General features: G+C 36.9%; 4 protein-coding genes across 6 annotated transcripts; all 4 read left to right on the forward strand.

Annotated features, from left to right (window-relative positions):
- The first annotated feature begins 2,105 nt into the window (after positions 1 to 2,105).
- On the forward strand, positions 2,106 to 3,986 carry LOC137730174 (heavy metal-associated isoprenylated plant protein 47-like). The gene is made up of 3 exons (XM_068469236.1): positions 2,106 to 2,215; positions 2,374 to 2,449; positions 3,605 to 3,986. Exons 1-3 carry the CDS (start codon positions 2,210 to 2,212, stop codon positions 3,742 to 3,744), a joined length of 222 nt encoding a protein of 73 aa, XP_068325337.1. The 5' UTR covers positions 2,106 to 2,209; the 3' UTR covers positions 3,745 to 3,986.
- Positions 3,987 to 4,841: 855 nt separating this feature from the next.
- Positions 4,842 to 7,319, forward strand: LOC137729501 (uncharacterized). The gene is made up of 6 exons (XM_068468463.1): positions 4,842 to 4,990; positions 5,699 to 5,937; positions 6,041 to 6,217; positions 6,303 to 6,527; positions 6,647 to 6,775; positions 6,904 to 7,319. Exons 1-6 carry the CDS (start codon positions 4,861 to 4,863, stop codon positions 7,135 to 7,137), a joined length of 1,134 nt encoding a protein of 377 aa, XP_068324564.1. The 5' UTR covers positions 4,842 to 4,860; the 3' UTR covers positions 7,138 to 7,319.
- Positions 7,320 to 10,307: 2,988 nt separating this feature from the next.
- Positions 10,308 to 13,110, forward strand: LOC137729707 (uncharacterized). The gene is made up of 6 exons (XM_068468714.1): positions 10,308 to 10,422; positions 11,293 to 11,531; positions 11,635 to 11,811; positions 11,898 to 12,122; positions 12,242 to 12,370; positions 12,498 to 13,110. The coding sequence occupies exons 2-6, from the start codon at positions 11,319 to 11,321 to the stop codon at positions 12,729 to 12,731; spliced, it is 978 nt and encodes a 325-aa protein (XP_068324815.1). The 5' UTR covers positions 10,308 to 10,422; positions 11,293 to 11,318; the 3' UTR covers positions 12,732 to 13,110.
- Positions 13,111 to 18,030: 4,920 nt separating this feature from the next.
- On the forward strand, positions 18,031 to 23,795 carry LOC137729708 (protein NARROW LEAF 1-like). 3 transcript variants are annotated; one of them, XM_068468716.1, is made up of 7 exons: positions 18,031 to 18,184; positions 18,288 to 18,460; positions 19,404 to 19,916; positions 20,222 to 20,365; positions 21,344 to 21,584; positions 22,106 to 22,606; positions 22,789 to 23,795. In XM_068468716.1, the coding sequence occupies exons 3-7, from the start codon at positions 19,416 to 19,418 to the stop codon at positions 23,220 to 23,222; spliced, it is 1,821 nt and encodes a 606-aa protein (XP_068324817.1). In that variant the 5' UTR covers positions 18,031 to 18,184; positions 18,288 to 18,460; positions 19,404 to 19,415; the 3' UTR covers positions 23,223 to 23,795. The 3 variants fall into 3 exon arrangements, with proteins under 3 accessions (XP_068324817.1, XP_068324818.1, XP_068324816.1); XM_068468717.1 differs by lacking the exon at positions 18,031 to 18,184 and having other exon boundaries at positions 18,209 to 18,481; XM_068468715.1 differs by lacking the exon at positions 18,031 to 18,184 and having other exon boundaries at positions 18,209 to 18,460.
- Positions 23,796 to 25,157: the final 1,362 nt, after the last annotated feature.

Here is a 25,157-nt window from a genome sequence, read left to right on the forward strand (position 1 = left end):
TAGAAGGATGTTGAAGCAACTTGGCATCCATACAATAATAAGCAAGCTGTCAAATCACACAAGGGCAAACATAATGGACCTTTGTCTGCCCTTTCCATCTTATACATTTCTCATCTTCTCCTATTTCTGTGATTATGGTTAAGCTATGTCAACATTTTATATTAATTTTTTTATAAAAATAATAAAACAAAAAATAATGAGAATATAAAATATTGACGTAACTTAACCGTGACCACTTCCGCATAATGGGGGTGGGGGCCGATTTGAGCTGCTGGATATGACAAATGTGCAACCAAGGTGCACTGAATTGTCCATGCATTTAGTTTTATAAAATATGACAAATTGATATACATGTTTTCTCTGTTTTTTGACCTATACGAATGAAATTAAATGTGATTTTGCAAGGTGCTTTGATTGCTGCCAATTTGATTAGGAAAAGCAATTTACACTGTTGTCTTGCATATGATCTTAAATGTTAACTTCGTAACTACGAATGTGCTATATTTACTGTTAACGTGATTCTTAAATCATCTGTGTTAATTGTACAATGTCTTTTCATGTCAGCGAAGTTGAATGTATATAAAAGCCAAGTTGCTTATCTTACCAACTTCATTCACTCATCTATCCCTGTGTTCATTCATGATTGTGTTGAATTTATTTAGGTTAAATATGTCTTATTCATGCGGTTGAGGTTAATACATTCAATTCTCGCAGCAAAGCGTAGACATATTTTCTAGTTAATTAGAAAAGTCATCCAAACTTTTTCGTTAAAAATTTCCTTGCACAATCCAATGTAAGTCTATGGCTTATGTTACTTTTATGGGCCAAACCTATTATATTATATATCTTTCAAGGTCTTTATAGGTCATTTTACAAATGGATAAATTTATAATTAAAAATTTTATTAAAAAGTGGGTGAAGACATGAGATACTGGGGTTAAGAATAGCTCTAATTTAAAATGAGTTACTCAACTTTGAGAGGGCTCCGACTCGAACTCCAACATTACAAACTTCAAAAATACAATTTTCATGACACGAGTACACTATCATGTAATATCTCGTATCAATAAAACAATGATATGTGAACAAAAACTTAAACATGTCTTTATTTTATTAAAACGGAACACCACCGTGGTGGTTTTAAGCCCATACAAAATAGCTATAAAATTATGTTTTCAACCATTAGGGATTAGAAGTAATCTATCCCTTGTACCACGTCAATGATTGAGGCTATTTCTCTTTTTCTTTTTCTTGAACTGTCGTCTTCATTCGTACTTCAACCTAGAAAAGGCGTTGCATAACTTAAACTGCAATGAAGAGAAACTACACCTAATTTGAGTCATCCAATAAGTTAGAAACTTGCTTAGTTGAAGCCTAATCAATAGGTTCTTCCCCCGTGAAAAATAAATACGCTGGTTGAAGCTGAATGGAAAAAGTCAAATATTGTAATAAGAAAAATTGTTGTTAACCATCACCATCAAGTCGTCTTGCATAGCATATATGCAATATGGAGATAGCAAAGCGCACAGCCATCGGGCATATTTCTGGTATGTGCATGCCTTGTTGAAACAGTTTGATTAATTTGTTTGAGACTGTCAAGGCTAAAAGGCTAAAGAACAGCCATTATTGGCCTAGATATGTGCAAAACTAAAAGGTCAATAAAAAAGATAGACTAATAATTAGGGTAAGCTTACCATACAAGTTCATTTTCGATGACGCGGTTGTACCTGCACTGCAGGAAATTTTCCAGAAAAAACTAAGTGGGAGTGGGGTAGTCATAAGTCATGACGCGGCGTCAATGAGTCTTTGAGTTGGAGTCTTTGAGTTGGACCCACAACAGTTTCTTTCAACACAAGTTAATCTTCACGGAAAACTTCCTAGGAATCGTAAAGATTCCGTGATCTCATCTGGTCATTGTACATCGTGCGGTCAGAATTATTTTAAAATTTAAAATTAAATATGAATAGTACTTAACGAAAACTGACCGCACGATGTACGATGAACGGATGAGATCACAAGATTCCTAAAAAAAGGATCCGCCGAGAATCCTTCTCCAATCTTCACACCAAACTACTGCTGACATCAGTTCTATTAATTTATAGCTATAAAAGTACTGCATGAACGTAATATTATTGTCTCTGGCAAATTTGGCCTTGGCTCTTGCAGATCGCCGAGTATCGGTATAAGTCTGGGCAAAGACTCGAGCAAAATGAAGGTCTATAGATTAATCATCACCGTCACTTAATTTAAAGAAGAGTTTCTTCCTATAATATATAAATTACATTTATAGCTATATATATACATAAATTATATCTCAGCGGCCTTCCCTCCCCCAATTACATAACCCAATCGATTTGTTTTTGTTTTTTGCAGAAGATTGTGATGAAGGTATCGATGAATTGCCGGAAATGCCAAACGAAGGCGCTCAAAATTGCTGCTACAGTAGAAGGTATTTATGTTTGCTCCGGCAGCCATCACTTTCATTTACTGATTATATTAATTATATGCGGTTTTACTAAATTAGCTGAAGAACATCCGGTTTCATAGGATATTAAATTGTGAAATTAATTAACTGAGGTTATATTAATTTATGGAGAAATTAGGTTCTCATGCTTCCTTTTGTTATTCCATTAATTAAAATCCTATTCCTTTTCATTTTTTGATCAAGGTTCTTGGGTATTACTAACATTATTAATTATTTCAATAATAAAATATATTTTTATTTCTAAATATAATCATTTAATGTTAAAAATGTTACAATTAGTATATTTATATTTATGACTAAATTTTTTATCATATATTTTTAGTTTTAGTTTGTACCCATTTTTAATTTGTAATTCTTTTTTTAATTTGTACCAATTTTCTTTTCAGTTTTAATTTGTACCCATATATTAATTTCTTTTTGTGCCATATTTTTTAAAGTTTATTAGTATTTGTACCTATATATTATTTTTATTTGTACTTTTTATTTTTGCTAAATGTACCCATGCGAATTATATGTACCTATTCATGTAAAACTTTTTACTTTGTTATATGTAAAATGTACCCTTTTTTTTATATATAAAATCTATTCAATTTTTTTTTAATCCATTTTTAAACTTATATGGTTACATTCTTTTTTCTTTGATTTTAAAATGTATCCATGTCAAGTTTAATCGAAGAAATTTACTAATGTTATTAAGCCTAATATCTTTTATTTTATTTTATTTTTTTATTTTGAAGAATGTACTCATGTTTTGATACCATAATTTTTTTGGTTAATTTTGATGAATGTACCCATTTTTATACATATATAAACACACACAATAGTATATTTATATTTTAATATTTTTAATCCCGCAAATTATGGTTTTTTATTTAAAATCTCATTTATATAAACAACTAAAATTTCTAATTTTTAATTTAAAAAATATAGTAATGTACATAGAAATAAATTATCACATTGATTTCAGGGATCTTGATAAAAAATTAAAAACCAACAAGGTTTCAATCAAAGAATATTTATAGCTAAGGACCGCATCCAAAGTCTTCCTTAATTTATTGTGATTAATAATACTATTATTGACATGACATGGGATTGATCATGGATACATGCAATATGCAGGTGTGAGTTCTGTGGCGTTGGGAGAGGAAAATGACAGAGTGGTGGTGATTGGGGACAGAGTGGACGCCTTTAAGTTGGCCAAGAACTTACGGAAGAAATTCAAGGCCGCCGACATTCTCACCGTCGCAGAAGTCAAGTGAATAAGTGATCATCCAAGATTGCCTACCTAGGACGTCCTATCTCGCTGCAAATTAATTAAGCTACCTGATGATGATCAATTAATATCCATATACATTATAAATTACTCGTTAATTTAATTAAGTACTTCATACATGTGGTATGACACTGAGATGTATTTTATGTGCGATTGAGATTCTATATATTAATTAAACATGTTTAACTAGATATCATGATTGAAATATATTTTATATGCGATTAAAAATCTAAGATGTATTTGGCAGGCGGTGTTATTGAATTGAACCTTACAAGGGAGAAGATGATGAGTAGTGAGTACTAGTTTATTATGGAAAGTTGAAAATTCCCAGCCTTGTCCTTGTTTTGGAGAATGTGGGGTCTTCTACTTAAGACTAAAATAATACATAATTCATTTGGTTCAGTCTTCACTTTGTTAAGGAGCTCTTGAATTCAAATATTATGAACGACAAATGTTAATAAAAAGAATGACTTAACTCGATACAAGTAATTCAAAATTGAAATTTCATAAAAGATAAAAGGTAGTTGGACTGTAACTAAATTTGAACAAGAATATGATCACAACCACAATTACTTTTTGGTAAACGGCTAATTAAGGGCTTATTTGGAGGTGCTTTTAAAATTATTGAAAATGTTTTTGATGTAATTAATTTTGGATTCTAAAAGCACATAAGTGCTTTTTGAAAGAAACATCAGATATGTTCTTCTGCATAAAGTACTTAATGTAAGATCCCGCATGGGAGTAGATTATGTAAGCCTTATATGTATATTCTCATCTTTACCTAGCACAAAGCTTTTTAGGAGCTCACTGGCTTCGGATTCCATAGAAACTCCGAAGTTAAGTGAGTCCGCGCGAGAGCAATCCCATGATTAGGTGATGGGTGACCTAATGGAAAGTTCTTGTGTAAAGTCGAGCCAAGCTTGTGGTGGGGGCTCGGGCCGAGATGTGACACTTAAAGTGTTTTTTTCAAGATCCACTTAGATTTTTACTAATGATTGGTTTTAAAAACATTTTCATCAAAACCGTTTTCAGTCATTTTAGAAGCACTTTCAGATGAGTCGTGATCTCGATCACTCTTCATCCAAACAAGATGACGTGACTGATGATGATCTTTTCCTCGTTTTCAGACTTTTCTTTTTCTAGTTGGTCGGACGCAGAGCTCACCAACAGCACTACATCACGACTCTCTCTCTCTCCAAGTCTCTCCCACAGATCCCCTTCAAGCCTTCAAGGTAACAATTTAATCTAAGTTTTCATTTAGTTTGCTCTGTTTTCAATTTTCGCATACAAAGCTGCTGAATTTTCCTTTAAAAGTTTTAATTTTGTTATTCTGCTGCCTTTGCAATTCATATTTCCTTTTGCTTCTGCTGGATTAATTCATATTGTCTTCGTTTTAATTGCTAGTTTGATGATTGATTATTACTCTTAAGTTTTCTTGTTCTTCTCTTAATTTGATGCATTTGGTGGTTGTGAATTTTTGAATCACACTGCAGTGGAAAACAATGAATTTGGGGTGGTTGGGGAAAACAGTCTAGAGAACTTTCCAAAAACAGTAATCCATTTAGTAAGAATCTAAAAAATGTCGAATTGATTATCGGTTAACTACCCAGAAAAAAAGATTGTCCATTTAGTTTCATCCAACTAACTGCCCATTACTCAGATTTTAGCGAAAATTTTCGTGTCAGTTGTAATCAAGGGTTTGAAATTTCTAGGTGTATCTGGTTCTAGCTGAATTGCAGATAATGATGTAAAGTTTCTTTAAACAGAAATCTTTTCAATCCATTCAGGTTTCCTTTGATTTCGAATCCAATCCCGCGGGTTTGTTTGCGTGTGGCTGTATGAAGCTTCAATATTTGCATTATCATCTTAATGTACACAACGTTTCTTAGGTGTGCTACTTCAACAATTGGATAAAATCTTAGATGTGCCAATTTCTGCAGGTATTCATTCTTCAGCACGCAATCAAATGGCTCGATCTGCACTAGACGAGACCTCACTATCAGGTGCATTTGTGAGAACTGCTTCTGTATTTCGTAACTTCATTTCGCGGGACCCGAATTCTCAATTTCCGGCAGAAGCTGGAAGATATCATCTGTATGTATCATATGCTTGCCCTTGGGCTTCCAGGTGCCTTGCATACTTGAGCATAAAAGGACTCGATAAAGCCATCAGCTTTACGGTATAGTACTGTATATTAAATCGTTACTTACTAGATTCACTTTCTAAGTGCCAAATTAATCTTATCTGTTTGTTTGATTGTTTGCTTGTTTTGCGTCACTTAGTCAGTCAAACCGATATGGGAAAGGACAAAAGAAAGTGATGAACATATGGGTTGGGTTTTTCCTGCTTCCGAAACAGAGCTAGCGGGAGCTGAACCTGACCCTTTGAATGGAGCAAAAAGCATTAGAGAACTTTACGAGCTTGCAAGCACACAGTATACTGGAAAGTACACAGTTCCAGTATGTTCACTCATATTAAGTGGCCTTTTTTTTTTTTTTCGTTGACTATCTGATACCAAATGACTGATCATTTTACTTTTGGTAGGTTCTATGGGATAAAAAACTCAAAACAATTGTGAGTAATGAGAGCGGGGAGATTATTCGCATGTTCAATACTGAATTCAACGATATAGCTGAAAATGCGTCTTTGGACTTATATCCTCCTCACTTGCAATCCCAAATTGATCAGACAAATGAGTGGATATATGACAAGATAAACAACGGTGTCTATAAATGCGGGTTTGCAAGGAAGCAAGAGCCTTATGATGAGGTATGTTTTTGAAGCTGTAATTAGTTTCGACTGTGTAGGTTCTGGAGTTTACGTTCTCTTCAAGGACCATTTGTGCTATCTCAAACACATTGGTTAATCTTTCTCTTCCACTTTCTCAGGCTGTGAAACAATTGTATGAAGCTTTGGATAAATGTGAGGAGATACTTAGCAAGCAACGATACCTGTGCGGGAACACATTGTCTGAAGCAGATATTCGGTTGTTTGTCACTCTTATAAGATTCGACGAGGTACTGTTTTTTGACTCTTCAAGCAAGATTTGTTTTTTGTCAGAAAATTCCGCCTATTTAATGTTTTTCGATCTATAATATGAAGAGAACCAAGAGCCATGCTAGTTTTTTTTTGTCATTGATGACAGGTTTACGTAGTCCACTTCAAGTGCAACAAGAAAGTACTACGAGAATACCCGAATTTGTTCAACTACACCAAAGACATTTTCCAGGTTCCGGGGATGAGCAGCACAGTCAACATGGATCACATAAAGCGGCACTACTACGGAAGCCATCCGTCTATCAATCCATTCGGAATAATTCCTAGCGGGCCAGATATCGACTACTCTTCTCCTCACGACAGAAACAGGTTTTCGACGTAGGTTTTACACACTACCGATCATAAATCGAACGACGTATAATTTGCGAATTGAGTTTGTGCGTCTTTGTTGTGTCTGTAAAGCTCGTTTATCAGACCGTCTATCGTCGTGTAACATGTTATGTTATTAAACTATTACTCAGATCTTTGAGATCAGCTGGTGCTTTGAAAGAGTGTTGTTTATCATGCGATGGCCACGAGTGATAAGTCCATGTAATCACTTAGTTAATAATCCTCTCCTAAGTTGATGACGTCCGCGTTTCAAACTGATCATGCAACACTGAAAATTTAAGGTTTGGAATACTATCACCTTAAATGATTCCCTTTCGTATAATTCTTCTGGTATTATTAACTTCTCTGATTTATAACTTTTCCCCTTTTAAGTAAAAAAACAAGACGAGACTGGTAGCAAAAATATGTTGATTGTATCGTCATTAGAAAAGTTCGATGTGAAGAACGTCTTCCTTCAAAACGGCGCACACAAAAAAAAGGCTTAATCCAAGAAAATGGAAGAGGATCCTCTCCTGAGCATAGGATGGGGATCTTCCTGATCACGAAATTCAAGCCATTCAATTTTAATTCAACGGTTGAAATTATTATAATTTTTTAGGGGACTTTCTGTTTAGAACCGTTGGATTAAAATTGAACGGTCCGGATTTCGTGGTCAGAGGATCCTCATCCTGAACTCAAGAGAGGATCCTCATCCCAAGAAAATTACGTATTTTCTCTTTTTAGCATTCTAATTACAAACCAATAATTACTTAAATATTATTGTATTGATCAACATTTGAGCTGAGGCGGTGTTGGTGCGATGAGAGGCAGACCGAGAGCGACAACTGAGCCTCTTGGCACTGACTCCACTTCAGCCCTGTTCCGCCACTCCCGCACAGGCTCCGAACCGCTTCCCACTCGTCCTCGCATGCCACCGACACGAAGCACTCTTCAAATCCTCTGTTCAGGTGTCGGCACTCCGCCTTCCGACCCTGACCTGGCCCGATCCGCTTGTGGAAATCCGATAACGCGCTCTGCAGCCCATCGCACTCGCTCAATTGCGTCGTCGTTCTCGGCAGCTGCGGTTCTGACATCGTTTGTTAAATTCGTTTTTCGCTCGTCTTCTCCTGTTAGGCCATCTCCAACCAATGACTGGCTCGTTTTAGTCATGGCCCTCTAAGATTCTACAAGATATTAATATTTTAATAAACAGTACAGGGTTATATTTGCGTCCGTCTCCAACTGAGGGTCAATGGGCCAGAGGGCTCGTTTTAACCCTGTCATAAAAAACCGTCTTCAACTGAAGGCCAAATGGCCATAGGGCCAAACATAATTTATTATTTAAAAACTACAACTTAAATGTTGTTGAATGTTTTTTTTTATGTTGTATATTTATGTTGTATAATTTTTATATTGGTTAATGTTATTAATATTGTTTAATGTTGTTTCATGTTACTTAATTTAATTTAATGTTGTATGATGGCTTAGGAGGTTATAAAAAAAATATGAAACAAATTTTGTGAAATAGAAGTTATAGGAAGAAATGAAATTTAAAAAAAAAATGAAACAAATTTGTAAAATAAAAGTTATAGGAAAAAAATAGAATTTAAAAAAAATTATATGAAAAATAGAAGTTATAGGAAAATTTTTGTAAATAAAAAAATAAAAACTTTTAAAAAAAATATTCAAAGAATTCCTGTCGGTTATAATCGACAGGAATACATTTGTATTATTTAGTATAAATGTATTACTGTCGGTTATAACCGACAGGAAATCTAACATAAGCAAAAAAAAAAAAAAATGGCCAGGCCCGGACTAGCTGGCTGGCTGGATGCAGCCAGCCCTCGAGCCCTCTAGCCCTCTCCGATTTTGTGGGGCCCTCTCATATTCCAGAGCCCTCTGGCCTAGCCCTTGGTTGGAGACGATTTTCGGACTATTTTCGACCCTCTGACTCTTTGGACCCTTCGGTTGGAGATAGCCTTATGCCTCCTACGTTTTGAGCTGAGCTTACGGAAATCATGCCACGTCAGCAATTCGAATGGTGAATTTGGCCCAGTGGGCTGTTTGTTTTAATCTCTTCCAAGTTGTGTTTGGGCCGAACTGGAAACAAAACCCAATTTACAAACAGAATTATTAGCAACCTTTTGTACTAAACTTTGCATTTGGACTTTTTTATTTTTTCTTAAACAATACGTGTTATTTTCTTACATTTTCCTTGGTAATTCTTAACCAAAAACATTAAACGTTTTGTTTTTATAATAAAAAATGATACGTGTCATTTTTTTTATTAATGATATTATTTACATTAAGAGAGTGGAGGAGTAGATTAGTTACAATTTGAACTCTTTTTACGATAATTAAATTTAAAATCTCTCACTTACAAGTGAAGCAGAATACCCCTATATTTTATATGCGATTGAGATTCTATATATTAATTAAACATGTTTAACTATATATCATGATTGAAATGTATTTTATATGTGATTGAGAATCTAAGATGTATTTGGGCCGACGGTGTTACTGAATTGAACCTTACAAGGGAGAAGATGATAAGTGGTGAGTACTAGTTTATTATAGAAAGTTGAAAATTCCCTGCCTTGTCCCTGTTTTGGAGAATGTGGGGTCTTCTAGTAAAGACTAAAATAATACATAATTCATTTGGTTTAGTTGCATTCAGTCTTCACTTTGTTAAGGAGATATTGAATTCAAATATTATGAGCAACAATTATTAATAAGAAGAATCACTTAACTCGATACAAGTAACTCAAAACTGAAATTTCATAAAAGACAAAAGGTATTCGGACTCTAACTAAATTTGAACAAGAATATGATCCACAACCACAATTACTTTTGGATAAACTGCTAATTAAGGGCTCGTTTGGAGTTGCTTTTAAAATGATTGAAAACGTTTTTGATGTAATTGATTTTGGGTTCTAAAAGCACTTAAGTGCTTTTTGAAAGAAGCATCAGGTATGTTATTCTTACATAAAGTACTTAAAATATTTTTTCAAGATCCACTTAGATTTTTACTAAGGATTGATTTTAAAAACATTTTTACCAAAATCATTTTCAATTATTTTAGAAGTACTTTCAAACGATCCATAATACCCCACACGATCACTATTCATCCAAACATGACGTAACTGATGATGATCTTTTCCTCGTTTTCAGACTTTTCTTTTTCTATTTGTTTATTGTTACCATTCAGATCTGGTTGGTCGGACGCAGAGCTCACCTCTCTCTCTCTCTCTTGCTCTCTCTCCGAGTCTCTCCCTCAGATCCCCTTCAAGCCTTCAAGGTAACAATTTAATTTAAGTTTTCATTTAGTTTGCTCTGTTTTCAATTTTCGCATACAAAGCTGCTTAATTTTCCTTTAAAAGTTTTAATTTTGTTATTCTGCTGCCTTTGCAATTCATATTTCCTTTTGCTTCTGCTGGATTAATTCATATTATCTTCGTTTTAATTGCTAGTTTGATGATTGATTATTACTCTTAAGTTGTCTTGTTCTTCTCTTAATTTGATGCATTTGGTGGTTGTGAATTTTTGAATCACACTGCCGTGGAAAACAATGAATTGGGGTGGTTGGGGAACCTTTCAAAAACAGTCTGGAGAATTTTCCAAAAACAGTAATCCATTTAGTAAGAATCTTAAAAATGTCGAATCGATTATCGGTTAACTATCCAGAAAAAAAGAGGGATGTGCTATCCACACATCCTTTTTTATTTTTCACACACCTCTTATTAATTTATGTACTTTGATCTTATTCAATTCATCTGATCCAACAGCCGAAAATTAAAAAGGTGTGTGAGAAGTAAAAAAGGGTGTGTGAATATCACACCCCAAAAAAGATTGTCCATTTAGTTTCATCCAACTAACTGCCCATTACTCAGATTTTAGCGAAAAGTTTCGTCAGTTGTAATCAAGGGTTTGATATTTCTAGGTGTATCTGGTTCTAGCTGAATTGCAGATAATGATGCAAAGTTTCTTTGAACAGAAATCTTTTCAATCAATTCAGGTTTCCTTTGATTTCGAATCCAATCCCGCGGGCTTGTTTGCGTGTGGCTGTATGAAGCTTCAATATTTGCATTATCATCTTAATATACACAAGGTTTCTTAGATGTGCTATTTCAACAATTGGATAAAATCTTAGATGTGCTAATTTCTGCAGGTATTCATTCTTCAGCACACAATCAAATGGCTCGATCTGCACTAGACGAGACCTCACTATCAGGTGCATTTGTGAGAACTGCTTCTGTATTTCGTAACTTCATTTCGCGGGACCCGAATTCTCAATTTCCAGCAGAAGCTGGAAGATATCATCTGTATGTATCATATGCTTGCCCTTGGGCTTCCAGGTGCCTTGCATACTTGAACATAAAAGGACTCGATAAAGCCATCAGCTTTACGGTATAGCACTGTATATTAGATCTTTACTTGCTAGATTCACTTTCTAAGTGCCAAACTAATCTTATCTGTTTGTTTGATTGTTTGATTGTTTTGCGTTACTTAGTCAGTCAAACCGATATGGGAAAGGACAAAAGAAAGTGATGAACATATGGGGTGGGTTTTTCCTGCTTCTGAAACAGAGCTAGCGGGAGCTGAACCTGACCCTTTGAATGGAGCAAAAAGCATTAGAGAACTTTACGAGCTTGCAAGCACACAGTATACTGGAAAGTACACAGTTCCAGTATGTTCACTCATATTAAGTGGCCTTTTCATTTTTCTTTCGTTGACTATCTGATACCAAATGACTGATCATTTTACTTTTGGTAGGTTCTATGGGATAAAAAACTCAAAACAATTGTGAGTAATGAGAGCGGGGAGATTATTCGCATGTTCAATACTGAATTCAACGATATAGCTGAAAATGCGTCTTTGGACTTATATCCTCCTCACTTGCAATCCCAAATTGATCAGACAAATGAATGGATATATGACAAGATAAACAACGGTGTCTATAAATGTGGGTTTGCGAGGAAGCAAGAGCCTTATGATGAGGTATGTTTTTGAAGCTGTAATTAGTTTCGACTGTGTAGGTTCTGGAGTTTACGTTCTCTTTAAGGACCATTTGTGCTATCTCTAACACATTGGTTATCTTTCTCTTCGCACTTTCTCAGGCTGTGAAACAATTGTACGAAGCTTTGGATAAATGTGAGGAGATACTTAGCAAGCAACGATACCTGTGCGGGAACACATTGTCTGAAGCAGATATTCGGTTGTTTGTCACTCTTATAAGATTCGACGAGGTACTGTTTTTTGACTCCTCAAGTAAGATTTGTTTTTTGTCAGAAAATTCTGCCAATTTAATGGTTTTCGATCTATAATATGAAGAGAACCAAGAACCATGCTAGTTTTTTTTATCGTTGATGACAGGTTTACGTAGTCCACTTCAAGTGCAACAAGAAAGTACTACGAGAATACCTGAATTTGTTCAACTACACCAAAGACATTTTCCAGGTTCCGGGGATGAGCAGCACAGTCAACATGGATCACATAAAGCGGCACTACTACGGAAGCCATCCGTCTATCAATCCATTCGGAATAATTCCTAGCGGGCCAGATATCGACTACTCTTCGCCTCATGACAGAAACAGGTTTTCGACTTAGGTTTTACACACTACCGATCATAAATCAAACGACGTATAATTTGCGAATTGAGTTTGTGCGTCTTTGTTGTGTCTGTAAAGCTCGTTTATCAGATCGTCTATTGTCGTGTGACATTATGTTGTTAAACTATTACTCAGATCTTTGAGATCAGCTGGTGCTTTGAAAGAGTGTTGTTTATCATGCGATGGCCACGAGTGATAAGTCCATGTAATCACTTAGTTAATAATTCTCTCCTAAGTCCATGACGTTGGCGTTTCAAACTGATCATGCGACACTGAAGGGTTAACACGTAGTGAGGTATGATAGGTTTGGAATACCATCACCTTAAATGTTTCCTGTTTGTATAATTCTTCTCGTATTATTGACTACTCTGATTTATGATTGTTCTTGTTTTAAGTAAAAAAAAAAAAAAAAAGACGAGACTGGTAGCAAAAAATATGTTGATTGTATAATCATTACAAAAGTTTGATGCGAAGAACGTCTTCCGCTTAATCCAACGAAATTACATATTTTCTCTTTTTCTAATTAGCATTCTAATTACAAACGAATAACTAATTAAACATTATTCATTCTTCACATCTTCCGCTTAATCCAACAAAAGTACATATTTTCTCTTTTTCTAATTAGCATTCTAATTACAAACGAATAATTAATTAAACATTATTCATTGATCAGCATTTGAGTTGAGGCGGTGTTGGTGCGATGAGAGGCAGATCGAGAGCAACAGCTGAGCCTCCTGGCACTGACTCCGCTTCAACCCCGTTCCGCTACTCCCGCACAGGCTTCGAACCGTTTCCCACTCGTCCGGGCACGCCACCGACACCAAGCACTCCGCCAATCCGCGGTTCAGGTGTCGGCACGCCGCCTCCCGACCCCGACCCCGACCCGGGCTGATCCGCTTGTGGCAATCAGTTAGCGCGCTCTGCAGCCGATTGCACTCGCCCAAATTTGCCATCGTTGTCGGCAACTGCGGTTCTGACATCGTTCGTTAAATTCGTTTTTCGGTCGTCTTCTCCCCTTCTGCCTCCTGCGTTTTGAGCTGTGCTTACGGAAATTGTGCCACGTCAGCGATTCGAATGGAGAATTTGGCCCAGTGGGCTGTTTGTTTTAATCTCTTCCAAGTTGTGTTTGGGCCAAACTGGAAACAAAACCCAAATTACAAATAGAATTATTAGCAACCTTTACACTAAACTTTGTATTTCGATTTTTTTATTTTTTCTTAAACGATACGTGTTATTTTCTTATATTTTTCATTATTAATTCTTAACCAAAAACATTAAACTTTTTTTTTTATAATAAAAAATGACACTTGTTATTTTTTAAATTAATGATATTATTTACATTAAGAGAGTGGAGGAGTAGATTAGTTATAATTTGAACTTTTTTTACGATAATTAAATCTAAAATCTCTCATTTACAAAGGAAGCAGAATACCACTATATTATAGTACTGAGCGGTGGCACGCGTCACTTAATAGGGTAAGAAGGACTACCAAAAACAAAATTTAATGCGAATGTTTCAAGAAATAATATGCAAAAATGGAGATAATTTAGATTTAGCATGTAAAATGGAGGATGGTAGAGAAAATTCAACCTTGTGGGACTTAGAGCTTCACCAAAAGGGTGAATATTGGGTGGGCCACCGCATTAAGAAAACTTTTTCATGGGGTGTGACAAAATTCAAAAAAGTCCACGATTTTGTGCGGTTGACCTCATCATTGACCAAATTTTTTTCTCCATTATATACTATAACAACACTAAGGAGGCTCTCTCACGTCACCGTTTAACATTAAGTTATGTGCCAATATTATAACATAGTGTGCAAAAAAACATAAAGAGTTTCACTTTTAAGAGAGTTTTCGTAGCATTTTTCTATAAACTATTATTATTCACATTTACAATACAACTTTAGTGAAATTTACAGTATCGTTCTTGATATTTTGTACTTTTCACCTATTTTTGTACCAAGAAAATAAAAGTTTGTTTAACTTTTTTCTTCGGGATATCGGATATGAGGAAGGTATTCTCACAATATGTCCCATGTAAGGGCCCCCAAGACTAATGAGAATGAAAGGGGTTACAAATTGTGAGAGGACCTTTTTTCTTACGGGTTTCGTAGGGAATAATGCTTCTTCAATCCACTCATAAGTCTCACAGACCAAATTTGAACCTCCAACCTTTTCTTTAGACGGAAAATATGTTACTTTTGTAAGTAACAATATAATATTCTAAACTGCTCTAATTTACGAGAATTTAAAAAAGCATTTATCAGCTTTGATTATCTCTCGACAAATGGTTGCACTTTTGAACCAGAAGATTGGCATATTATGCAACAAAACAAAAGACAATAAATGGGAGAGAGAAGAAAAATTGTGTAAAAGAACAAGATCATCGTGGTGGAGTGCTCCTACAATTAACAAAATCAAAACTCCTTTTTTAAAAATAGAACAAGATCATTGTGGTGGGGCCCATATTTATGGACAGTGATCAAATAATTGCATTGCAGAATTTTTTTTCCTGAGGATGATGACACCATATTGGAGTCTTTTGATCTCTCTCTCTCTCTCTCTCTCTCTCTCTCTCTCTCTCTCTCCGGAAGGATTGAGGTATCTGAGTAAATTGCAAATTTAAATCATTGTCAAATGTAGAATACAAATATATACAAGACACAAAAGATTACATATCCAAAGTTGCAATCTTCCATATTGGAGTCTTTTGATCCCTCTCTCTCTCTCTCTCTCTCTCTCTCTCTCTCTCTCTCTCTCTCAAGCTTGGGAAGGATTGAGGTATCTGGGTAAATTGCAAATTTTAAATCATTGTCAAATGTAGAATACAAATATATACATGACAAAAAAGATTACATATCCAAAGTTGCAATCTTCCAACTTCAAAGGGTCCCAAGCAATAGACTTTGCAGGCTAAAAGTGATTGCTGGCCTTGTTTGCTTGCTTTCTGTTATCTATATCTCATATAATACACACACACACACACATATATATACCTATATATATGTATGACTTTCAATTATGTGTGATGTAGTATTATTTAGCATGAGCAATCTCAATCTGTGTTTGATAATTTAGTCAGAGTAGAGTGATTAATATTATCATTATATCATGATTCATAATTGGATGATGAGTGCAGAAGATAATGTGGTGTGGTGTAGGAGAAAAGTTGGAAGATAATGCAGTAAAGGCATTTCTGAGTGGATGTAGGGAGAGAGAGATAATTAGGGTTCTAGTCTTCTAGAAAGACAGTGAGAAACAACTTAGCTCTTTTAAGGTCAAGAAATAGTTTCTCTTCAAAATACTTCATGACCTATTCACAGAACTCTATGTTTATGATTGGAACCGTTCACATTATAAATTACCCTTAAAAAATTATCCATATCAGAAAATAAATTAAAACTAAGAACGTTTAATCAATTAGTTGTAGCAAATAGAAAGACAATTCATCATGCTTTTACCGAATCCGTCCATCTACTTTTATATTGTGACATCCCACATCGCCCAGGGGAGTGATCCTTATATGTATATTCTTATCCCTACCTAGCATGAGGCCTTTTGGGAGCTCATTGGCTTCAGGTTCTGTAGGAACTCCGAAGTTAAGCGAGAAAGAGGCTAGAGCAATCCCATGATGGGTGACCCACTGGGAAGTTCCTCGTGAGTTCCCAAAAACAAAACCGTGAGGGTGTGCTGGGGGCCCAAAGCGGACAATATCGTGATACGGTGGAGTCGGGCTCGGGAAGTGGTCCCGCCGGGGTTGGGATGTGACAAATTGGTATCAGAGCCTAACCCTGGTCACGAGTGTGCCGACGAGGACGTCGGGCCCCTAAGGGGGGTGGATTGTGACATCCCACATCGCCCAGGGGAGTGATCCTTATATGTACATTCTCATCCCTACCTAGCACGAGGCCTTTTGGGAGCTCATTGGCTTCGGGTTCTGTAGGAACTCCGAAGTTAAGCGAGAAGGAGGCTAGAGCAATTCCATGATGGGTGACCCACTGGGAAGTTGCTCGTGAGTTCCCAAAAATAAAACCATGAGAGAATGGTAAGCCCAAAACGGACAATATCGTGCTACGGTGGTGGAGCGGGCCCGGGAAGTGATCCGCATCGGGCCTTGTAACATCCCACATCGCTCAGGGGAGTGATCCTTATATGTATATTCTCATCCCTACCTAGCACGAGGCCTTTTGAGAGCTCATTGGCTTCGGGTACTGTAGGAACTCCGAAGTTAAGCGAGAAGGAGGCTAGAGCAATCCCATGATGGGTGACCCATTGGGAAGTTGCTCAGGAGTTCCTAAAAATAAAACCGTGAGGGATTGGTAAGCCCAAAGCGGACAATATCGTGCTATGGTGGTGGAGCGGGCCAGGGAAGTGATCCGTCCCGGGCCGGGATATGACAATTTGGTATCAGAGCCTAACCCTGGTCACGAGTGTGCCGACGAGGGTGTCGGGCCTCTAAGGGGGGTGAATTGTGATATCCCACATCGCTCAGGGGAGTGATCCTTATATGTATATTCTCATCCCTACCTAGCACGAGGCCTTTTGCGAGCTCATTGGCTTCGGGTTCTGTAGGAACTCTGAAGTTAAGCGAGAAGGAGGCTAGAGCAATCCCATGATGGATGACCCACTGGGAAGTTGCTCGTGAGTTCCCAAAAATAAAACCGTGAGGGAATGGTAAGCCCAAAGCGGACAATATTGTGCTACGATGGTGGAGCGGGCCCGGGAAGTGATTCGTCCCGGGTCGGGATGTGACATATACAGTTTGATGACTAAACGATCTTTGTTTTAATTGATTTTTGCAGAGATGATCATTACATAATACAAAATATTTGAAGGAGTGGAGGGGGGTTTATAGAAATTTCACTATTGAGATAAAACCAAAGAACTCTCTCTCCCACATGCCCCCACATGTAATCATTCCCTATTCTTTGACTAATTATCTATCAACCCTTAATTAGCCATAGCTTAAAAAAATTAAACACATTGAAACCCTAATGAATTAAGCAAACAAAAGGAGCTTAATGTGAATTACAATTGCTAAAGAGAATGCAAAGAACATGGAAAAATGAAAAATTGATCACTCTTCCCCCAAACCCTAGATGAGAATTGAATTGAATTGAATTATTAGGGTGAAGAATGTGCTACTTTTGGGGAGCAAATATGGATGGGGCCTTATTCCCCACTACCAAATTAAATATCAATGGGATCCAAGAAAATGAATTTCCCTTTCTCTGCCCATCTCTCCTCCATTAAAACACCCCCACCAAGAAAATGTGATGAGGTGCGAAAAGGAGAAAGGAAAAAGAAAGAAAATAAAGATAAAAGTGTGCCATAAACAAATACTCAACAAATTGGTTCTTTGTATTATTTATAAAACAAATACCAGATACTAGATATCTCCTCTCTCTCTCTCTCTCTCTCTCTCTCTCTCTACAAAGTCCAAACCAAAGTATGGAAAGTATAAACCTTCTCATTCTCCTAAGCTTTAAAGCTCCTCTTTCTAAATATAGCTGCTCTTTTTTCTCACTCTGTCACTTTTTCTCTCTCTGCAGAAATACAATTTGATCCTTTTTGCTGGATGGTAATTAGATTGTTTGATGGAGTTATTGTGGCACACAATCTAGATGTTTTAGATGATGGGTGTGGGGGGAATTTTTCACTAGGGCATGAAAGTCTTCAAGGGGCTTTGCTTTGAGGCCCTCCACAGCTCCACCATTGTTGTTCAGTGAGCTCTCTCTCTTTCTAAGTATGGATTTTAAATTTGCTGTTGTTTTTGGTTTTGATAAATTCTATCTGGGTTCAGTCTCTTCTTCTCATTATGAACAATATGAACAATCTAGGTCCCATTTTCTCAGTTTATTTCAACCTTTTTCATGAAATGGTATGTGGGTTTTGCTCTCTCTCTCTCTCTCTCTATATATATATATATATAGGATATATATATATATATATGTATGTATGTATATGTATTTTTCTTCTGCTTGTAGCAAGCCATCCCGCCGTTTATCCCTCTTTTGCTTTAATTTTGCTTGTTATTTCTGCATAAGAAAGGGGTGTTTTTCTTGTCATGTATATGCATTTATTAATTTTCTTAAAGTTCCAATCTTTATCATGGGATTAATTTCCTCAGATGCATTTTGAAGAGTTTGTGAGCCCGTTTGAAACAGAGAGAGTTGCTGATATGCGTTTAATGTCTGTAATTTTTTAGTTTTCTGGACGAATTTTTGTATGTAGTGTTATGCTTGAGATGATTAAACGTATGTAAAATTGTCAGTTTAGATAAATGACAGCTTAAATGTGTACTCTGTATCAAAAGAGCTTCTGCCATTGTCCCCTTGTTTCAACATTTACTTCTTGGATTTCTTTTCAGATTAGATTGATTTCATCAGTCTTTATGAACTCGCATAGTTAGTTGGCATGCTAATAATTTTCTTTGTTTTATCGAGCTATCTCATAGTAGTCTCTTATCTTTTCTTTATTTCTTTCTCCCCTTCTTGTGTGCTTTTTTTTCCGGGGGTCTCTGTTGACGAAGGGATCAAAATTCTTTTGTGATTGAGTGCTTCTTTTCTTTTGAATCTAAGCATCATTAAAGGCAGGTTATCTTTATAGACTTTGTGCTTGTGAACCATAAATATGGATCTCCTGAGAGATGTCTTTATGTGATGTAGGAGAGCGGGAACATGGACAGGACCAGATTAGATTTAAGATTTCATCATTACTCTGGATCAACACAGTCTGGGGAGTCTGCTTTAGACTTGGAAAGGAATTACTGCGGTCATCATCCTAATCTACCTTCAGTTAGTCCATCGGCCCTCCAGCCTTTTGCATCTAGTGGTCAGCACTCCGAGAGCAATGCTGCCTACTTCTCATGGCCTACATTGGGTCGATTAAGTGATGCAGCAGAAGATAGAGCAAACTATTTTGGAAATCTTCAGAAGGAAGATCTTCCAGAAACTTTGGGCAGGTTGCCATCAGGGCAGCAGGCTACAACCTTACTTGAGCTGATGACCATCAGGGCATTCCATAGCAAGATATTGCGGCTTTTTAGTCTTGGCACAGCAATTGGGTTTCGGATTCGAAGGGGTGTCTTAACAGACATTCCGGCCATTCTTGTCTTTGTTGCCCGTAAAGCTCACAGGGAATGGCTCAGTCATGTGCAGTGTCTACCCGCTGCCCTTGAGGTGGAATTTTGGTGTCCTTTTTCTATGTTTTGGTTTTCAGATTAGATTATGTTGTCAATGACATTTTACTTTGAGGTTAGCTGCATTATATTTGTTTAATCACAGTTAAGTTAATTTCCTTATTTCACATCAATCATGATACTGGTCTGAATGATATGCTTGTGTATTTTTCTATTGATTGAAACGATGCGGGTCAGAAAGATAAGCTTGTCAGGGTATTGATTTTTTTTAAGTGCTAATTCGTTGTTTTGATCCTTGACTAGGTTCTTGTTTTGTTTGGTTTCTATATTTAAAAAATGGTGCAGGGGCCAGGAGGTGTATGGTGTGATGTGGATGTTGTCGAATTTTCCTATTATGGTTCCCCAGTTTCAACTCCTAAAGAACAGCTGTACACAGAGCTCGCAGATGGCTTGAGGGGAAGCGATCCATGGATTGGTTCTGGTTCCCAGGTATTCATACAAATATATATGTTAATATTTCGTACTTTTCTTAATTTTAATGTGATATAAAGATTTTTTTTTTTTTTTTTTTTTTGAATAATGCGTAAAACTTCCTTTTGGAGGGCAACAATAGCTGTGCTCATAGACTGAGTATCCAAGGTGGAATTGACCTGAAGAGAGGGTTACACAAGTTAGCTAGTTGATAAGGTAATAATCTTATGAGTGGCTGGTCTAAGAAGATTATTACTTCTATCAAAACTGGAAAAATACCTGAGTGCTATTTAGGCCTTTACAGCTCCATTAAAATACTATTCAAGGATGACATAATGAATTGGTGAGGTAGTTTGCAATATATAATAGAGTTACCGTTGCTTCACTTGGCTTGCTTGAGTTCAAGTAAATGGTTTCCAGGGATGATGCATGTCATGTAATTGGTTTGGTTCATATCCTTAAACACTTATCGTATGAGTTTCTTTATGGCTGGATGGTAGTAACAATACAAGCTAAAATCATGCATTGGTATATGCTGGATGTGATCTAAAACATAATCAGTACATAAGATTTGGTTGGGTCTTGTTTGGCCAGTAATTTGCTCATTACTCTCAAAATTACAGGATTTGTGGTTCGCTTTATTTCTAATTCAAGGAACTGAAAGTATTGTGAATGGTGGTAAACTGAAGAAACTTATCAGAGTATTAAAGCGGGTGATCTTGAGTTCATATCCCTGCCACTGCAACCTCTCTATGTTGAGTTTTATGTGTTGGTTCCACTAGTGCTAGGGGGAAGCCCAACATGAGGGAGAGTATTAGAATATTGGCCTGCACCCCAAGATTTCCAACCGTTTAAGCTTTCAGGAATAGTCATGAACTTACAAAACTTCCCATACCCTAGTTGTCAAATTTATTTATTGATCAGAGATCTGTATATACATTGAGCTCATTGTGTCTCAACTATTTAAGTTTACCTAATTGCTTTTTTCTTCTTTAGGTTGCTAGCCAGAAGACGTCTGGAACTCTGGGTGCTATTGTTAAAAGCCGAACGGGAAATCGACAGGTTGGTTTTCTCACAAATCGGCATGTGGCAGTTGATTTGGACTATCCAAACCAGAAAATGTTTCATCCATTGCCACCAAGCCTTGGACCTGGGGTGTATCTTGGCGCTGTGGAGAGGGCAACATCTTTTATCACAGATGATCTTTGGTACGGTATATTTGCTGGAACAAACCCAGGTAACAACAACCAAGCCTTATCCCATAAGTGAAGTTTATGTGCATCTTCCGTTGCAAATAGTCAGCAGCTGTTATTTATGAGCTTGAAGGTGTGTCTAGAACATAGGGGAAAATTAGATAAGGACACTAGGGGCTATCGTCGCTTAGTTGAGGAAACCAGTTTGTGTATCCACAAGTGGGGATTGATTGATTTGTAAGTTTATGTACCTTGCGCCTTGTCCTAGCCCAATATGTTTACATCATAATACTTTAAATTCTGTCTACACGGTCTAAGAAACAAAAGCGTTCAACCATTCAGTATTTGGAAGGCACAACTTGGTTTGAAGGATTTAAGGCACAAACATACAGTTGAATTTCTTGTTATAAGGTTGAGTTTGATCTGCCACTAATTTATTTGAGTAGCACTCTGGAGCAAGATAATTTGTAGTTTCTCAATTTTCTGCAACTTATCACTTTTGCTATTGGGTTCTCATCGTGTTCTGACTCCAGCCTGTGCCTATTACGATTTGGTGCCCCTGCAGAAACATTTGTGCGAGCTGATGGTGCCTTCATTCCTTTTGCCGAAGATTTCAACTTGAACAATGTAATTACAACTGTAAGAGGCATAGGTGAGATTGGTGATGTCTACACCATAGACTTGCAGTCTCCAATCAACAGTCTTATCGGAAGGCAAGTGATGAAAGTTGGGAGAAGTTCAGGCTTGACGACTGGGACCATCATGGCGTATGCCCTAGAATACAATGATGAAAAAGGGATATGTTTCTTTACTGATTTTCTTGTTGTCGGAGAGAATCAGCAGAGTTTTGATCTTGAAGGCGATAGTGGAAGCCTCATTTTATTGACCGGTCAGAATGGGGAGAAGCCACGACCGGTTGGGATCATTTGGGGTGGGACAGCTAACCGTGGTCGCTTGAAACTAAAAATTGGCCAACCACCTGAAAATTGGACAAGTGGAGTCGATCTTGGACGGCTTCTTCAGCTCCTTGAACTTGACCTGATAACAACCAAGGAAGGGTTTCAAGGTTTGTGCGTCTAAACCAGCCAATTGTTGTTTTTCCATTTCCCCTTTTTTTGGGTTCTGCTGTTCTTAGTCTAACACCGTCTGCAAACTCCTAAAATACGAATGGAGTTCTATGTTTTTGCTGACTCTTGGCTTTGTTCAGCATATTTTCCTGACTCCTGTTCTGCTTTGTTGTTAACATAGCTGCTATCCAAGAGCAACAAAATGCTTCAGCTGCGGGGATTGGTTCCACAGTTGGGGAGTCATCCCCAGCTGTTCGGCCCTCATGTAAAGATAAGCTAGAAGATGACTATGGACCTTTGGGTTTCAATCTTCAGAAAATTCCAATTGAAGGTGAGTCCCGTCAGGGACTGATTCGACCATTCATGCGTGGTGACTTTCACATAGAAAATTGTGTTGAAACTGCTCCAAATATAGAACACCAATTCATTCCCAGTGCCACCAGCAGATCTCCAGGAAATCAAAACAAGCAAGAGGGAAATCAGGTACCAAAAAACCTTTTGCCATTGCAGAGTAGCTTGGATGAAGAGATATCTGTTTCATTGCAGTTAGGTGAGCCTGAACCGAAGAGAAGAAAAAACTGCAACTCTCTCTTTAGCAGTAAAGGACCCGTATGAAGTAGGAATGAGTAAACTGTATTTCTTCTTGGAGTAACTGTCATGCGAGGGGTTGCTTCAAAGCGAGGACTTTAAATTCTCAGTTCACTTTATTCCAGATTGCAACTGCAGTGAACTTCATTCATCAGTTGCTATATTCCTCCTGAGAATATTTTGGTAAGGGCAAAAAGTATAGGTCATATATGTGGAGCATACAATGTTTTAGAGAGATGTTTAGGCATTACCTGTGCTCGATTTTACTTTTGATTTGTACCGCTTTAGTGAATATCCTTGTTCCTTATAGCATTAGCACCCCGAAGTGGGAATATAAGCAGCTCTTGTAATCCGAACGACATAATGTAAAATGTTGCGTTCAGGTAGCGAGATTAGTTTGTTCAGAGCCGAATTGATCGAAGGTCTCTTTTTGATGGTTGAAAGAGGAGGGAGCATGGTGGACTACACCATTTGTATCTTCATAAGTGATAAGTCTAGTAGTAGCCTATAAGGGAACTCACATTGTGGCTATATTTGTAAATGCGGCTTCAATGGAGACATTGTCTTCTTCATTATCTTATTTGTTTGGCATGTCCTTTTCGTTCAAGTTCTTTAGATGCCATGGAAATTTAGAATCCTTTTGGTGTTGAATCCTTTTGATGTTGAATCTTGCACTGGCATGTATATGCACTTACGTCATCGTTTTCAAATTGTATTTATTTTTCCTTTTAAAAATAACCAGTTAACGCCACTTAATACTACGGTTTAGTGGTATTCCTCTTCACTTGTAAGTGAGAGGTCTTAGGTTCAATTTTCGTCAAAAAATTTGAACCAAATTATTATTAGCTCATTGTAAGGTTAAGTCTATCTCTTCCTTTTATGTAGATATTATCGTTTGTCCAAAAACAAGTTCACAAATTGAGGTGAAATGGAAATAAGATGATCCTTGTCACTGTAAGGTTGAAGGGAATGCTCATGTGGTGGAAATTGTTCGTGATGGACTAGATTTGTGCTTGGAAGTTCAGTTTCTTGATATATGGAGTGAATGTTTCAGCACTACTACTCTTCCACAGGGAGTGTTCTTGGACTAGAGAAAAGTTTTGGGTTTTTAGTTGGAATCGCTATTTAGCTAATTGGGGAATGCTATTAACACCCTTTTTTTTACGTCGCACACACATTTTTTAATTTTTGTCCATTGATATTCTTCAATTCATTTGATCTGGTGGTGGAAAATTGAGAGGGATATGTAAGAGGTAACAATGAGCCACCCTAGCTGATAGTGTAGAAGCTGCCCTCATGTTTTTCTTTTAGAAGACTTCATGACACACAAATGGAGTAAAAAGATGGTCATTCCCTTGGAGTTTTTTAAGGGGTCAAGTAAAAAGACGGTCATTGGAGTTTTTAAAGGATGACCCATCCTGGAAGAATGAAACTCGTCATGTGAGAGTTGATGGTCATGAACTACAGTTGCATCAGGGTGCGAAAAATCTTCTTGTGTATGATCTGAAAGAACATACGATTACGAAGGTCGCACATAATTATAGAGAGCCCTGGAAGAAATTCTTTGTTAGCTACAGTTTCACTTGCATGCATGGGTTCTGTTCGACACGGTTACCTTTTGTGATCTATTAGGCATTTGATTAATCTGTTAAACTTCTATCAAGTTTAAAAAGGAGAGTCTCGTGGAAATACGAAAAATCTCAGTGAGTGTTAGTGTAATTAATATTCTATTATCTTTTACGAACACTTTAATTTTGTCTCTGAGAACGTCGATCGGATGGTTTGAAGTGATAAGAAAATTATAATTTCACACTGGGAAATTTGTTCTACTAGAAAATTAAAAAAAAAAAAAAATGGTAATCCAAAAGATTTCGGGAAATTAGCCTTCTGAGATGTATCAATATTTCTTATTAAGCACTACAAATCCAAGTGCTCACCAAAGAACTTGCGTAACCCAGAACC

This window comes from Pyrus communis, chromosome 3 (assembly GCF_963583255.1).
Source record: "Pyrus communis chromosome 3, drPyrComm1.1, whole genome shotgun sequence".
NCBI lineage: Eukaryota > Viridiplantae > Streptophyta > Magnoliopsida > Rosales > Rosaceae > Pyrus > Pyrus communis.

Coding starts and splice junctions, on each gene's coding strand:
- LOC137730174 (XM_068469236.1), top strand. Junction 2,450..3,604: donor AATTGCTGCTACAGTAGAAG/GTATTTATGTTT, acceptor TGCAATATGCAG/GTGTGAGTTCTGTGGCGTTG.
- LOC137729501 (XM_068468463.1), top strand. CDS start 4,861: ATGATGATCTTTTCCTCGTTTTCAGACTTTTCTTTTTCTAGTTGGTCG. Junction 6,218..6,302: donor CTGGAAAGTACACAGTTCCA/GTATGTTCACTC, acceptor TACTTTTGGTAG/GTTCTATGGGATAAAAAACT. Junction 6,528..6,646: donor AGCAAGAGCCTTATGATGAG/GTATGTTTTTGA, acceptor CCACTTTCTCAG/GCTGTGAAACAATTGTATGA.
- LOC137729707 (XM_068468714.1), top strand. CDS start 11,319: ATGGCTCGATCTGCACTAGACGAGACCTCACTATCAGGTGCATTTGTG. Junction 11,532..11,634: donor ATAAAGCCATCAGCTTTACG/GTATAGCACTGT, acceptor TGCGTTACTTAG/TCAGTCAAACCGATATGGGA. Junction 12,371..12,497: donor CTCTTATAAGATTCGACGAG/GTACTGTTTTTT, acceptor CGTTGATGACAG/GTTTACGTAGTCCACTTCAA.
- LOC137729708 (XM_068468716.1), top strand. CDS start 19,416: ATGGACAGGACCAGATTAGATTTAAGATTTCATCATTACTCTGGATCA. Junction 20,366..21,343: donor GGATTGGTTCTGGTTCCCAG/GTATTCATACAA, acceptor TTTCTTCTTTAG/GTTGCTAGCCAGAAGACGTC. Junction 21,585..22,105: donor ATTTGCTGGAACAAACCCAG/GTAACAACAACC, acceptor GTGCCCCTGCAG/AAACATTTGTGCGAGCTGAT.